At 38.3% G+C, this 17,162-nt stretch overlaps 1 protein-coding gene across 4 annotated transcripts in view; it reads left to right on the top strand.

The window, feature by feature from the left end:
• ACOXL (acyl-CoA oxidase like) overlaps window positions 1–17,162 on the top strand; it is a 495,343-nt gene that overhangs the window by 80,455 nt on the left and 397,726 nt on the right. For all 4 annotated transcript variants that reach the window (XM_031950986.1, XM_031950985.1, XM_031950987.1 and 1 more), the window contains exons 7-9: window positions 438–524; window positions 3,406–3,478; window positions 5,541–5,673. In XM_031950986.1, the coding sequence (XP_031806846.1) occupies window positions 438–524; window positions 3,406–3,478; window positions 5,541–5,673 (293 nt within the window). The remainder of the gene's footprint in view (window positions 1–437; window positions 525–3,405; window positions 3,479–5,540; window positions 5,674–17,162) is intronic.

Genomic DNA, 17,162 nt, shown 5'->3' on the forward strand with positions numbered 1-17,162 from the left:
ATGTTATACTTTCTGTCCTAAAATTGGTGACAAGCAGTATAATTTATTCTGTTTTTGAGTTATGTGTGTTCAGTTGCTTTTAAGATTGCAGATCTTTTGACAGAGTAGTAAAAGCCTTCTCAGAATAATATTTTAAAAGCATAAAATAAAATACAGAAGATCACAAAGGAAAATAATGATATTGAAATAGTTATAAAAAACTTGAAAAACCAATTGTTTTATGGAACCCCTAAAATATGGATCCTGGGTTAAAAACCTCTGTTATAAACTATTATTTTGATGTTATATCACCTCAGTCATACAGCTGAGTGAATTTAGGGATTTGTTACTGATTCTGTGAATGTCATGCAAATTTCCAGTAATGGATGTGGCTTCTTATTTTTTTTCCTTTAGAAGTATACATTTCAGGAATCTCCCCATTTCTCTGACCTCTTTAGGTCCCCACTGCTTTATTGTTCCCGTGAGAGATGAAAATGGAAGTTTGTATCCTGGAGTGACAGCGATTGATATGTTACACAAAGAAGGTGAGTCTTCAAGCATCCCCTTCCTCTGCACACATAGCTCCTGGGACTTCTCTTCCCAGTCCTTAAGAAGAAAACAAAAGTAAAATCGTCAGCCATCCAATGGCTAAATTAAAAACAACAACATTCATGAAATCTTGTACAGACTTTGTGCAGAGTAGGTTTTTAATAAATGTTTATTGATCAAGTTTTTCATTGACTTACTCTCCAAGTAAATCAAGTCAATAGGCATTTATTAGACACATATAAATAGAAAAAGTAAGACAGTCTCTATTCTCCAGAATCTCACATTCTAATAGAGGAAGGCCACATATAAAAGGAAGCTGGTAAAGAGTGGTGGAATTCTTTATAGGGATTGTAGAAAATCCCCATCCCTACTCATGTTGCTGCTGGTTGTTTTTTGTCATCCTTGCACCCAAGTCATTTCTTAGTACAAGGGGATGAATGGATTTATGCCCAATTAATTGTGTACACAATCCCTTGAACATTATAAACTCCTCTGGTGCTAAAAATTTTTCTTACATCCTTCATGTTCTTTGCAGACCCAGAACAGTGGTGTGTGTGGAATAGACACTGAATAATTGCTTTTAAAAGTTTCATTATTGTTTTTGGTTTTTATATTACTTAATTTATATTTCCCAAAGTATCTCTCTTTCCACCCTCTCCCTTATAAGAAAAAACCACCCTAGTGCAGCAAAATCATATTGAAAAAAATGTGACATTAAATTTAGTATTCCATACTCACACTCCCCCACCACAGCAAAGAAATGGTAAGGGTTGGGAAGATGACTTTTGTCTCTCCTTTTGGGTTAAGTGTGGTCATCATTTCACAGCATTTATTTTCATATGTGAATACTTGTTGAATGAGATTCAGCAAGATTCATGGGCCCTCTTGGTTGCCATTGGCAGATCTCAGTCATGGACAAGGGAAAGGAAAAAGAAAGTAAGAAGAAAGTAAAAGATTAATAATATTAATTTAAGATTTGCCTAGCACTTTTCTTAAATTATTTCACAAAACAACCCCTTGAGGTAAAGGCTCCAGGTACTATTTCTACAGAGAGAGGTTGGTATAACTTATATTAAATGTTCAATTGAGTTATATCTGACTCTTTGTGACCTCATTTGTAATTTTCTTAGCAAAGATACTGGAGTTGTTTGCTATGTACTTTTCTGGTTCATTTTACAGATGAGGAAACTGAGGCAAACAAGGCTAAGTGACTTATGCAGGGTCACATAGCTAGTAAGTATTTGAGGCTGGATTTTGAACTTAGGTCCTCCAGACGTTAAGGTGGGCACTGTATCCACTGTACCACCTACCTGTCTGTAACTAATAAGAGTGCTAATGGGGAATCAGGCAAACCTGGGTTTATCTCCTTCCTCTGACACTTTTTAGTTGTGTGGGGCTAGGCAAGGCAGTGGACCTCTCTGAATTTCATTCAATATCTTCATGTCTCATCTGTGAAGTGAGTTAAATTAGACAACCTCCAAGTTCTTTCCAAGCTTTAAATCTATGGTCCTGTGATCCTCATGTTTTAAATGAGGAAACTAAGATGGAAAAATCAATGGACTCGTAAGGGGTAATGCAGTGAGTGTCAGAAGCCAGGACTGAGTCAGATCATTGTGATTCCCAAGTCTGACCCTCCCTTTATTATATTACAAGAAAGAGATACTAGAAGGAGAAAGGTTGAGTTTCACCCATTTCCTTAGGGACCACTAAGCATATCCCTATGTAGTATGAATGAAGTTGGGTACTTAGGAGGCCTTCTTCTTACTGGATACCCTAGTCCACTTCAGCTGATAGATACTATATATGTATGGAAGATTTTTATATATCTATCCCCCTTAAGTGCCCACTTTACTACCTCAGATTGTGATGGAAATGTCAGGGAACTCTGGCAACTGCTTTAAACATATTGGAGTTTGTACAGGGGGCAGAGGCTTAGGCCCAGGTCCAGTGGAGGACTGCCAAATGAGATTGTAAAAGCTCCACAAAGCCTGGTCTCATTTCTTCTCCGACACCAAACGAAGATCTATTCAATAGTGTCCCTTGCCGAATGTAGAAAGATACCTTTCCAGCTTCCACTTCTAGCTTAAGCTTGCAAAAACAGACAACTTGGCTCCAAGCTGAGCGAGGAACTGTGTTATAGACATAAGTAAAACCTTGGTGGGGAGCTGGTGACAGCCCTTCTTGAGTCACTCGGAGATGAACTTTGTAGATTTTGGCAGCCCCTCTGCTAAGTTAGGTAACCTCAAGGTAAATATCAGGGAGCCTGGGCTACCTGCGGCTATTTTTGTAGTTGCTGAGGTTGCCTCCTTTCCTAGGCAGCTGCCTTCAACTCAGCCAGGTGTACTGGGGGGGTGGGGTGGGCAGGGAAGGGGAATGCATTTGTGGAGAAGGAAGAGAAATTTGAGTTACACTATTGTTGAAGAGCCCAAATTGGCTTTCCTGGGGCTGATATATGCATCCTTGTATTCTTTCATTCAACTAGAACTTAAATTGAATCTCCTTTTCCTGACTATTGCTAACTGCTCATGCAGATAAGGTCCTTCCCTCCCCACCCTCACCCCCTACCCTCCAATTCTCTCCCCCTTTCTCTTTCCTTCTCCCCGGAGCATGTTAGATCTGAGGCAGAACAAGCTTTTTTTCTGGCCTGTCAGGGAGCTGCCCAGCTGTGCTAAAGGAAACAAACATAGCTCTGGTAAATAATCTAACTCAGGGAAAAATGTCTCTGGAAGTAATACAGACATCCTTGGTTAAGCTCACTGTGTATTTGGAGTCCAGCTTGGCACGTGGGAAGTAGGAGAAGCAGATTTGCTGATTAGAACTTGGATTTTTCTTTATGCTCCTCGAGTTCATTTGGTTGTATTTCTCTTTGCTCTGTAGGTTTACATGGTGTGGATAATGGGATTTTAATATTTGACAAGGTTCGAATTCCAAGGGAGAACCTACTGGATAAGTGAGTAACCCTTCTCCACCTCGTTAATTTTTCGTTCATGTAAAATGATTGTTCCCCCAAAGTAGACTCAGATGCCATTTGGTCCCAAAGAGGCTTTTGACTTTTGTGTCTGGTTCGTTCTTGGGATTATAAGATCACAGAACCAAAGCTGGAAGGAACTTCAGGGAACATTATTCATCGCCACTTTTCCAATTCTCCCTCCCCCCCTCCAGCCCAAGTAATCAAAACAATACTACCATTGATTCTAACACATCATTTCATTGTCCCATGGCTCATTCACTATCCCTGCCCACTGCTTCCTCTATTAGAATATAATCTTCTTGAGGTCAGGGACTGTCTTTTAAAATTTTTTTTTAATTTATTTTAATAAAAATAAGTATTTTTATTGTCTCATTTAAGTTCTTAATAAATATGGATTCATTCAACTATTCTCCTAGACTGATATTTTTGTGATCGTAAGTTAGACAACTATTTATCTTCTTTAGCCCTTTGTCATTTCAAATGCAATTTAAGACCCCCCCCTCAAGATGTTATTGTTCTTCTTTGAGAACTAAGGACTACCACCATCCATCTAGTTCATTCCCTTTATCTTTCCAGATGAGGAACCACAGAGGGGAATTGTGGGGCATGAGGGAATGTCCAAGGTCACACAGGTAGTAATCATTAGTGGTCAATAAGCCTACTAAGTGCCAGGCACTGTGCCAAGCACTTTATAAATATAATCTTCATTTGATCCTCACAACCACCATGAGAGGTAGGTGCTATTATTATGCCCATTTTACAATTGAAGAAATTAAGACAGAAGTCTGTAAATCTCAGACTAGATTTGAACTCAGGATTTCCTGGTCCCAGATCCAAGATTATGTCACCAGTTTGCCTCAATTGGTAGTTAGGTGTGGCCTAGATTCTTTGATCCCAGAATTAGTGGGTTTTTTTTTTTTTTTTCTATTTTGGAATATTTGGATAAGGGTACCCAACTACTATTTTTTGAGATTATTTTAAAAGGAAAGCTCATGAATAATGACAGGGATGGTTGGTATGCTTTTAGCTAATATCAGAAATGCAACATCAATCCTGATCTAATGGAAGTGGAGGCTGGACATTTGTGGTCATGTCTTGTCTGCAAAGGTATTTCATATTTTTCTAGGAATGGAAAAGGAAGGAAAGTGAGCTGACATGTGGCCCAGACAATACCCAGAAATCCTGCCTGTGGGAAATTGATCATTAGCCTAATGCCTATAGGGCAAGAAAATATATTGACACTGGATGAGGAGATAGATAAATGAATTGGAAAAGAGGACATGGATTTCTCATATCTCATCAAGATAAAGTGGAGAATGAGTTATATATTCGATTGAATTTGATATTTTCAGAGACTGAAAACAAATTGATCCTTTTATAAGCATTGTGATCACCTATGAAATCACCATGGGACAGGCAGACCAGGGCCAAGAATGAAACTTTAGTTGCACAGAAAAATTAGCCAATGGGCACATAAGTGATTGGATAACATTGTTGGAAGCTGAATCCTGAAGAAGACTCCCAAGAAATACAGGGGAGTTTTATTTCAACATAGCAGCACAGGCATTTCTGGGGGGGTAGTCTAAAGGAACCAGTTTCTATCTTTCTTGAACTACCCTCAATCAAGTCAGTCATTATCGATAAATCAAATTAGTTGTTACTTCTAACCTAACTCAAGTTAGCTGTTAATTCTTTTTTCTTCATTTGCTCACTTCTTTCTATAGTAATGTAAACTCAGTAGAATGTAAACTCTTTGAGAGAAGGGAATCTTTTCCATCTTAGTCTATGTACCCACAGCTCCAAGCTCAGTGCTTTGCACATTGTGAATATTAAAAGAATGCTTGTAGGACTAAAATGAACTCATCAGATGGCATCCCAAGGACCCCTACATGCCATAGCCCCTGACTCTCTCTCTCTGATGGGGGGATAGACTTGAAAGAATATGTCACTGTTGGTCCCATTGGGTGGCATTTTTAACCATGGGATTTTTCTCCTTATGACATGAAACATATTCTTCTCTTCCTTCTCTCTTCCTCTGTAGGTTTGGTTCTGTGGCACCAGATGGACAATATTATTCACCCATTAAGAACAAGAGTGAAAGATTTAATGTAATGTTGGCGGCTCTGACACCCTCCCGCTTAGGTGTGACTTTCCAAGCCATGGGAGCCATGAAGGTAGCTTTACTGGCATTTATCAAGTGCATCTACGGATGGTTCTCCTCCCTGCTTCATGCATGTTCTCGACTTAGGGCTGTAAAGAGACTACCTCACTGGGAGGCCGAGTAGCTCTTTAGAATCTCAGGGCTGTTTAGGTCAGTTGGTCAGAGCCTGGTGCTAATGAGGCTAGGATTAGAGATTCGATCCCTCTCCAGGCCAGATGGCCGCGTACACAGGAAAATTTTTGTTCCTCGGCCACAGATGCACCCTTAACGCCAGCCATCTGTTTCCCAGATGTGTTTCATAGATTAGGAAGGGCACTGGGTAAAAGGGTGTGGATGACTCAGTATAAAATCATCACCACTACTAGAAAAACAATGGCGAGCTCATACTCTCCTTGTGATGGGTCAGCAGAATCTCACACATCAATCAGCAAGTTTTTATGTAATTCTCTGGGGTGGTCTCATTTGCCTATGGTGGTGTGAGGAGGTTTGCAAGCACATCTCTGAACTGCATTTGTAGGACTAAAGCTCTAGAAGATGGTCCGTTTCCTCCAAGGTCCTAGGGTTGCACTCATGGAATCTTAGACTCTTCTTGCTAGAAGATACCAGGGAAGTCATTTAATCCAAACCCCATCCGAAACAGGGATTCCATCCTCAACATTTGCATCATACCTGACAAATGGTCAGTGACGGAGAAATCACGTCTTCAAAATAGCTATTTCTTTTTTGGGGGGCAGGGATGGGGATGATTCTAATTGTCAAGAACTTTTTTCTTTTTGTTGAGCCTTTATATAATGTCTTCCTGTAACTCTAGGCATTGCTTTTACTATTTCTCTCTGGGTCCAAATGGGATAAGCATCCTGGGCATGCCTTAACTCCTATATATGCTATTATATCTATACATATTATATGTAATATATATAGGGAGATAGATATACTATAATTATACACACATGCACATATCTATCTATCTATCTATCTATCTACACACACTGTAATTCCTGCTACTGTGGAGGCTAAGGCTGGTAGTTCTCTTGAACTTAGGATTTCTGAACTGCATTGTGTTAAGCATATCGGATGTCTTACTAACGTGGACATGAATATAATGAGACCCCTGAGAATGGGGCTGGGGATGCCACCAGGTTACTGAGGAAAGGGAAATTAGCTCAAGTCAGAAACAAAGCAAATCAATCCTGGACCAATAGGAGGGGATTGATTGCATGAATGTCTCCTATAAGTCTAGCTTGAGTGAGCTCAGGAGACCCAATCATTTAAAAAAATCATCATTCTTCCACCCACCAAACATTCCTTTAAGTACTTGGAGACATTAGTTGATGATGTCTGTCAAGATTCTGAAGTTGGGCACTTAGTAGGTGCTTAATAAATACTTCTTGACTTGATTTAAACCATTCATTTCATTTTACAAATGAGGAAACTGAGGACCAGACAATTGCAGTAACTTGGCCAAACATTCACAGTAGTGAATGACAGTCAGGTCCAAATCCAAGGCTTTCACTGTATTTTCTTCTTTAATGCCGATCAGAGGGATTTGAATTTTATATTAAAAATAATAGAGAGTCCCTGGAGATTTTTTGAGCAGAGAGTGGGTATGGTCAGACGTGTATTTTAGGAATATCTCGTAAGCATCCATTGCCTTGTCTTCTTGATTGTGATAGCAAATTGATATTTCAAACGCAAGTGTTGGATTTACTTTGCATTTATCTCTGCTAAATTTCATTTTGTTAGGACCAGCTAAAACATAATTCCAGTCTGTTCTTTTTAAATACCAGTTCTGTCATCCAACATATTAATTATGTCTCCTACCTTTTGTTATCTGAAAATTGGATATACATGTCATCTATACCTTATCTAAAGCATTGATAAAAATATTAGCCAGAATAGGTGCATGGAAAAGATCTTAAAGCATTCCATTAAAGACCTCTCTCAAGAATAAAATTGAATTACTGTTTTAGCATCCTATAATACTGGTTATTTAGCTAGTATTAACTGGCCACCTACCAATCTGTTCTCATCTAGTCTATATCTCTCTTGTTCAGAAGACTATCATGGGACTCTGCTGAAATCTTGGCATATTAATTTTGTTTATGGCATTTCCATGATTCACTGATTTGGTGATTTTTGTGGGAAGGGAAAAAAAGGATATCAAGTTAGTATGAATCCATGCTAACTTGGAATGAGGGTCCATTCCCTAAATGGACACAAGCCATCAATTGTCTCTTTGATAAAACATTTATACATTTTATTAATAATTGACATCAATCTTGCTCAATGTGTAGTATCTATTATACTTCTAATAGAATCTATTAATTCTATTAATAGTATTTCCTATACTACTAATAAATAATAAAATCTACTATTAATAATGTCTACAACTAGAGCTGCTTGAATTTTTTCCACTTGTGACTCCTCTTTCCCCCCACCCTGAGAAAGCTTTACATGACCTAGGGGATAAGGGCATATACAATAGGTATACAAATCAAATATTTACTGAAAATAAATCATAATTTTGCAATCCCCTCATTCAGTTACAAAACTGGAGTCACAACCCATGGTGTAAGAAGCTGGGTATTATACTACTAATAGCACCTTCTCTTCTCTCCTATTTGAAAATCAGGGAATATTTGCTCATCTCCAGTCCCACAGTAACTCTTTCATTTTTCATGATATTACAGAGATTACTAACAATACTTTGGCAATCATAGGCACAACATTATGCTTTGGTTAGCCCATACCTGAAGTCCTACATTCATACCTAGGCACCAAATTTCAGGAAGGACATTATCAAGTTATAATATGTCTGGTAAAGGATTGGGAGGAGAATAGAAACTTGCTGAATTTCTTAGTTTGGAGAAGGACAACTCTTCAAGGATATGGTTGTAATATCTGACTCATTTGCTTGCCTTCAGAAGCAGATCTAAGAGCATGGAGGAAAGTTGCAGAGAGAAAAATTTTGACTTCATGTAAGGAAAAATACTCTATCAATTAGAATTATCCAACAAATCAGTGGTCTTCCCCAAAAGATAGTTATTTCTTCCTGTTTAAGAGTTCTTCAGCCAGAAAAGATTTTGCTTTCCAGTAGATCTTTTTGTAGAGAGGATTGTTACTCAGGAATAGGATGGCTTCTAAAACCCTTCTAGTTCAGAGATTCTATAATGTTTAGTTTGTTCAATGTCTTGGATTTCATTCATCTAGGTCACATGTCTTGTACTCATTGAGGATGATGAGAATCTCATTTACCACTTGCTTATTCATCTTGGTTTCAAACTTTCTGGGAAGCTTGGACTAAAAAAATCCTTTTTGGCTAAGTGGTTCCCAGTACACTCTCTTTTTCAGTTCCTCCCCTGGGCAACAAAGGCCAGTGGAGAGGGAGATAAAACCTGCTTCATGTATGTAATCCTAGTATCAACCCTTTATGATGCTTCTTTGTTGAGCAGGGGAAGCAGTTTTCCTTTGACCACTTACCTTGTTCTGTGCCCTAATAGACAGGATGTCAACACAAAATTGCTAATATATATTTAACACTTCTTTACCAAGATCTTCAGGCTTTCAGTTATATAGCCTGGTAGCAGATATACATGTTAGACTGAAGGGACTGATTAAAAACAACACCCCTCCCAGTTTAATTGTTTCAAAACAAAATCAAATATGATATACTTTTAAAAATGTCTCATGTTATATATCTCTTATAAGCGGCTTAGAAGTTTTACTATAAACACATGTTTAGGAGGGAAAAATGTATTCCACAACAACTACATTGTGTTTTTAATCCATTTTTGGGGGTGCATGTGTACACACACACACATGCATGATGTGCAGGAATATGTCTGTTTTAACCATTAATATAGGTGGTCTTCTGCTAATTTCTGATGCTATTCCAGTCCTCAGACATACCTGCTTAGATGAGCCATATCGGCAATGAAGGAACCAAGACAGTTTTGTAATGAAGTCACCGACCCTGAAGTTAGAATATTGGCAAAAATTAGTTAAAAGTTTTCCTTCCAAACTATATGCAGTCAATCACTAATTCATTTTCATGGCCACAGAAAGAGATAAATGAGAGAAGCCATATTACATTGGAATTGCATTGAGAGGATTGGCTGGAGAGAAAAGTAATTCCAATTTTATACAAAGCAGTAATAATACCTACAAATCTGCAAGTTTAAATCATAGAAACCTTAAGAAAATTCTGGCAGTATCTTTCTGAGGAGAGTATTGGAAGAATATGGGGAACATATGCCTTTTGAGTGCCATGAAGCCTAATTTAAGAATTCCACTCTAGTACCAATTTCAGTTTGTGTGGCAATAATGAAGACCTCATGGTTGTATAGTTTTTCCATTTAAATAGAGCCTGTGAATAAAAAGTCAATTGGATCAAGACAAAAGATAAAGAGGGGGCAAGAGAAATTTATGATTTTTCAACAATCAGTTTTTAGAGAAGGCAAATAATGAGGTGGTCAATCAAAAAAAAAAAGTAGATACTAATATAAAAGAAAATAAAAAGAAATCCCACTACTTTCCATTTATTTCTATAGCAAAGAAGACGCTGATTCCAAGGCCTAAGGGTATATTAGAAAAATCAAAGTATGAACAGCTTCTTTGTAGATAAATTACAATTACAATAACCTAGATTGGGGAAGACTCAAGGAAGGGGATAAAGGCAATTTCCTGTTGCTCTGGGAGTCCATAGTAGGGAAAAGAGGAAGAGAGGAAGAAGGGGCAGATATTATGTTTACCCTCTGCTAACCAGATACTTAACTCTGTTGTTTCTATGCCATTGGAGGATTGCAAATGCTGTCAGTATCCTTTAAATAAAATACCTTGGAGTAAAGCCCTGGTCACACCACCTAGTTGGGGTCATTTCCCTTAAAACACACATTTTCCCTTTGCTATTCTTTCCCTCCAAAGCTGCCTCATAATCACTGATTAGAAATGGCAATATGAAGAATCAAATATTTACTCTGAGGGACAGGGATGGTAGGAATGTTTGAAAGCAGGGCTCTAAAAGTTAACTGCACCCTTAACAAAACTCTGTGTGAAATAAATCCCCCTGACACCAACATGAGCACCTGCCATGAGGCTTCCCTCCTCCCACTCCTACACTCCCCCTCTCTCACAGAAAGAGAGCTTGTCATATAATAATGGGATCTGGCCAGGGCTCTGGTGGACATCAGATCCATCCGCCACTTTTGTGGCCCAACTGATTTAATCAGTCATGATAGATAGTGACCTTGGCCCGTGTGATCTCATCTCGAATGTCTCCAGTGAGGATGATTTCACCACCTTTCTTGGCAGCTTCTCCATTCCTATGGCTATAACACATGACATATGTTTTCCCTGTTGAAACTTAAGCCTATCCCTTCTATTTTTTTGCTTTCACTGATGAGTGGGAAAATAGCCCCCTTTCTTCTCTTCTGCCTCCCTTATATATTAAGAAACTGTTATTGTCCCTTTCACAATGATATTTTTTCTCAAGTTTGGGCAATCTTAGTCCTTTCAAACTCTGCCCAGAGGTCTTATTTTTCATGATTATCTCTCCTTTCCATTGCTCTACTTGGTCCTTGAATGTTTTCTTTGAAAAGTTTGCCTAATAGGTCATCTCTCATTTGTATCCAGAATACTGTGGCAGATTCAGTGATTAACAAAAGAATCAGAAAATTAAGATGTATGGCCAGGGAGGGGAGGAAGATTTTTGAATCATGTTCAGAAATAGGGAAAATCTGCTGCAAAATGGATAGAGGTGGAAGATCTGGATGAAGGAGTAAAGAATACTGAAATTTGAAAATTGGGAAATCTCTAAAGTTTTTTGGGGGTTCACCCCAAAAGTACAGCAGATAGTATCAGAGAGTATAGAATTGAAAGGGGAGAAAAGTTAACCTTAGGAACAAAAACTTGTCCGCCAAATCAGAAGTTGTTGCTTCCATATTTATTACAAGAGTCAGGTTTTATTCTCAATCTTTAGCCACAGATCTCATCCAGCCCATATGGTTCTCTTCTTTTTACCATTACATTTTGTGGGAGCCTCTTGTCTCTACGATCTTAGTCCTTTCCTAACTTTGCCCTGAATCAGACTTTCCCTTGTGGAAAAGTGAACAACAGAGCAAAACCATCTTGCTCCTGAAACCACAGAGAACTTATATATATATAGTATTCCATCCTGGTAGTGCCTCAAGGTTCTGCTGTGAAGGTGAAGGCATAGTTTGCTCCCCCAGGACTGTATCTATTTTCTCTTTCTCCTATTACTTAATTTCTTTTGAGTGGTCTTTTCATCAACACTATTGCAGTCATTGTGTATCATTCTAATGATTCAGCTTATTTCAAATCATGCAGTTCTGGGCAAAACCTTTATCCTCTCAGTGCTCCATGCAGCTCTCCAAAATGACATGCATATTACAATAAGAAATGATAAGTACTATATTAATGAATGGGGCAGCTAGAGTTGAGTCAGTCAGTTGAGAAGATTCATCTCCCTGAGTTCAAATCTGATTTCAGACACATATTAGTCTGTGTGACCTGGGCAAGTTTGTTTCAGTTTCTTTATCTGTAAAATGAGCTGGAGAAGGAAATGGCTAAGTATTCCAGGATCTTTGCTTTAAAAAAAAAAACAACCAAAAAAAAAAAAAACCCACCTCAAATGGGGTCATAAAGAGTTAGATATGAACAACAATGATAATATTAATGACAATAATTATTTAACAATGACAATAATTATTAATTACATAAAGAATTCAGAAAGAAACATGAATCCAAATGCAGGGTTTGATACTTGCTTGCGGTGTAACCATGGGCAAATTTCCCTCCAAGTCTTTCCTGGACTCATCTTTATTTGTAAAATAGGGGCAATGATACTTATTGAACAGTGTTGTGTTGCTCAAATGAGGCAAACTATACAATGTAAATATTAAAATGCTATGGCAATTTCAGCCTCAATCAAAGCAATGATAAGCTAGAATTAATCCAGATACCTTTTTTTTTTTTTTTTTGTCATTCTGGATTCTCATATCACTGTCAGTGATATCAACTCAGTGAATTGGTCTTTCTTTTGGGTTTCTTATGAAGCAGCTGCATGGGACTTCTGGTAAACGTACTGATTTTAACTTTGTGCTATTTATTGCCAGCCATTTGTGGTTTCTGAGGGTGGAGATCTGTATCCTTTTTGGAAAGTCTTGTAATTTCACTTTGCTTCATTCTCCTCCTTGGCTAGGGATCAAATAAGACCCCATAGAGCTGATGATGAAAGAAGTAGGGATCTCAAGTTCACCCACAGCAGTTCCCTAAGACCAAGCCTTTCACTTCTTAACCACATCCACTTGAAGAAAGAGTGGTTTTAGTACATTGTTCCAAGTGTCAACCCTTCCTCAGGTCTTCTTCTGAAGTGTGCTGCAGGAACTTAACGTTTTTGGTGTGCAAAGAATGCCTTTTGCAAAACATTGAAAACTATTCAAAATCGGAAATGGATTGAGACTGGCAGTCAGAAAGCATTTAAAAGTGCTTAACTCTGATCATCAATTTAAAGATGGAAAGAAACTTACTTTTGTTAAGACTGTCAGTCAGTAAACATTTATTAAGCCCTTATTATGTTCCAGGAACTTTGCTATATGTTGGGAATACAAAGAAAGACAAAAAGCTTACACTCTAGTGAAGGAAATAACATGGAATCAGCTATGTAAAAGCAAGATATATACAGGATAAAATGAAGATAATTCTTCAGTCTTTAAAAGGGCTGGGAGAGGTTTTTACAGGTGGGACTTTACTTGAAACTTGAAGGAAGGCAGTCAGGAAAACCAAGATGCAGAGATAAGAAGGAGAGAGCTCCAGGCATAGGAAACAGCCAGGGGAAAGACTTGGAGTTGGGGCAGAGTGCGGTGTGAGAAGCAGCAGGAAGGCCAGGGTCAGTGCATAAGGTGTAAGAAGACTGGGAAGGGAGGAAGGGGGTAGTTTATGAAGAGTTTTAAAAGAGGATTTCTTTTGATCCTGAAGATCCAGGGAGACACTTAAAGATTGGCTATTGCTGGGGAGAGGGGTGGGAGTAGGAGGGTAAGGTTGGAAGCAATCAGAGGTCAGTGCAGGGTAGGAGGGAAAGGGTTGATAGGTGGTTGACAAGCATGGGCATTAGGGGAAGAAGCAGCCCTAGCAAAGGAAGAGGTTTCTCAATTGGAGAGGGGGAGAGATTTCATTTAAAGCAGGGCTAAAAATAGATAAAGAATGGTGTTATCATTGTTGTCCAGTTGTTTCAATCATTTTGGACTCTTTGTGATCCTATTTGGGATTTTTTGGCAAAGTTTTGTATAATCAAAACTATGGTTTTTCCAGTAGCAATGTATGGCCATTGGAATGTTTTGCCATTTCCTTCTTCAGCTCATTTTACAGATGAGGAAATTTAAGCAAACAGGGTTAAATTATTAGCTCAGGGTCACATAATTAGTAAGTATCTGAGGGTAGATTTGAACTCTTAAAGATGAGCTTTCCTGACTCCAGGTCAGTGTGTTGCTATGTCCTAGATGCCTGAAGAGGATTGTCAGCTCCTTCTAAAATTTTCATTCTAGGGCAGAGCTTTGTTGGCTATGGCTTTGGTGCCTAGCACAGTGCTTTATATCCAGAAGGTAATCAGTTTATACATGTGCTGGTAATGATCTTTTCCTATCTATTTCCTAATTCTGGCTGATTTTGTGCCTTCCTAAGCTTCTACTCCATTCCTATCCAACTAAAAGAAAGGCCTCCCCCTTTGTCAGTTTCTTTAACTTCTGTGCCAAAATAGTTATTCTGACTAAGCTTTTATGAACGTTGGGGGTGATTTAAGAAAATGAAGTTTTGGGGTAGAATAATAGACTCCTGGAACTGGAAAGAACCTGACAATCAGGGATTTTTAATCCTTCCCTTCTTGTGTCATGAAACTGTATGGGAGTCTGGTGGAGCTTATGGAGATTCTTTCTTAGAATAATGTTTTTAAATGTTAAAATAAAATGCATAGGATTACAAAAGAAACCAATTATATGGAAATGAGGTTACCAAAATATTTTTGTAAAACTCAACTTTATTAGATTCAAGTTAAGAAACCTTGTTATAGATCTTCTTGTCTCTCGTTTTCAAGTCAAGGAAACAGATGCTCCCAGAGATAAGACGATTTGATTAACTTCTCCCAGCCAAGTCTCCTGATTCCCATCCTAGTAGTATAACCTCCCTACACTGTCGTTTTATTGAGGGAGGTGGCTTTCTTCCCCTGGACTGCTTAAATAGCTTAAGGAGGGTTTTAAGCAGTAGAAGGCTGGATTCTCTGAGAGTGAGAAATGCTAAATATTTCAAAATAAGGTTGCAGGTCTGAGGGGATAGGACTCTGTATTTGGTGATAAAGAACAGAAGTCTGTAGCAATCAAGGTGCAGGCAGCAGAGAGGGCTGACGGGATCCAGCTAAAGGTTTAGCCCAGAGAAATCAGCTAAGGGAGTGAAGAAGTGGGAAGTGTTGAAGGGCCTTTAGGTCAGAGGAGTACTACCGATAATAAATTCTGCCCCTAAGGCCAAGGAGGTTTTGCCCTTTGAACTTGTTCTTATTCTTTGCTGTGGAGAAGGGGGCAAAGCTTCACAGGTGTACTGTGTAGGAGAGAAGTGCCCCACAGGTAAAACTTAAACCTGATTAGGGCAAAGGCAGAGGATGAGACTTCCCAGAAGGTTCCCACAGGCGATCATTTTAATTTTCTCTCTCAGAGTTTAACAATAGGACACATACCTTTGTCTAGGATGCTTTGACTATTGACTCAACTGGATATTCATTGGAATGAACTGGGCTATGTTTTAGGTTCCTTCCCCACCTCAGGTTTCTATGAATCTATGAGAATGGCATTTGTGACCCCCCTAACCTAACATCACTTGTAGCTTTTGAGAGTTTGTGGTAAATCTTAATTAGATCCCAGCTGAGAAATTTTACCTGAGCCCTCAGGTGTTGCTACCACCAGGTGCTAGGATGTATCTATTTGGTAGCAGTGACTGAATAGTCTGGCAAGCTCAGGAATGTATAACCAAGATTCAGGGAGAGCACAGATAAAGACTGTTTTCTCTCCCTGTTGAAAACATTTGTTAATATTCACTATGTGAAATTTAATTTTAAATTTTATTAAAACCTAAAAGTAATGAGTAAAAAGTAGATAATAGTTGTAAAAGTTTTTATTAACGTTATTTGATTTTTGTGTACTCTCTTCCTTATCTAACATAGAAAAATAGTTAAATGAGACCAACTAAACTATGATATGTAAAAGTATGTACTACATTACATACTTGTAGTCCTCTACCAAGGTAGTAAAAGTTGTATTATCTGATCTCCAGAATCTACAGTGATTATTAAAATTATTCAGAATTGATCTACCTTTTAAGATTTTTTTCATTTACTTTATTGAGGAGTATTTACTTTGTGTAATTTCTTTTGACAAAATAAAATCTCCAAATAACAGTATTTGAGAGTAGTCAGAAAAGACCTTTTCTTGTTCTGGTTGCTAAGTCATTTTTCATGACGGCCTCAAAAAGCTACTGCAATTTGGGGATACATTAATAGGAGGCTAGCATCTAGGAATAAGGACATAAGAATCCCTATTGACGAAGCCCTTATCACACTCATATGAAGCACGGGTTGTCAACATCTGATTTTAAGGACATTGATAATCTGGAGAATACTAAAAAGGGAGTTAAAAAAAAAAAAACCCACTCCTTATGTCTGTGCCACATGGGGATCAACTGAAAGAATTTGGAAAATTTAGCCTAGAGAAGAGAAGAATCAAAGAGACAAGATAGATATCTTCAAGTATTGCAAGCGCTACCTTGTAAAAGAGGGATTAAGTTCATTCCTTTTGGCTCTAAAGGACAAAACCAAGTGCAAATCCTAGATGGCTACTTTTCAAGTATATATTATGGCGGAGATTCTTTTTGGGGTTTTAGTTGGATTAGGTAACTGCTAAGATCTCTTCTGAGCAGTTGGAATCAGGAATAAGGAAATCCTGAGTCTTCCTCAGACTGGCCTTAGATACTAGCTGTGTGACCCTGGGCAAGTCACTTAACCTTGCTTGCCTCAGTTTCCTTATCTATAAAATGAGGTGGAAAAGAAACCACTCTGCTGTCTTTGCCAAGAAAACCCTAAAATGGAGTCATGAAGAGTTGGACATAACTGAAATGACTCAGCAACAGTAACAACAGCAACTTAACCAAGGAAATTAAATGATTTTTTCCCCAAGATCATACAGGTAGTAACATTGGTGATGAGATCTGGATGCAGATTCTCTGGCTCCAGAGCCATTATTCTTTTCATTATGCCATATGACTCTCTATGTCTCCTCCATCTTATTCTCATGAAGTCATTTATAGAAGATCAAGTATCATTAGCAAATTTCTTCTTCTTAGATTTCAGCCTAGCATTCTAGCTTGTCAGGATCATTTTGGATTTTAACTGTGTAATCTAGTATGTTAGATATCCTTCTCAGTGATGTGCCATTTGCAAATCTGATA

Source organism: Sarcophilus harrisii, chromosome 2, assembly GCF_902635505.1.
Source record: "Sarcophilus harrisii chromosome 2, mSarHar1.11, whole genome shotgun sequence".
Taxonomy (NCBI): Eukaryota; Metazoa; Chordata; class Mammalia; order Dasyuromorphia; family Dasyuridae; genus Sarcophilus; species Sarcophilus harrisii.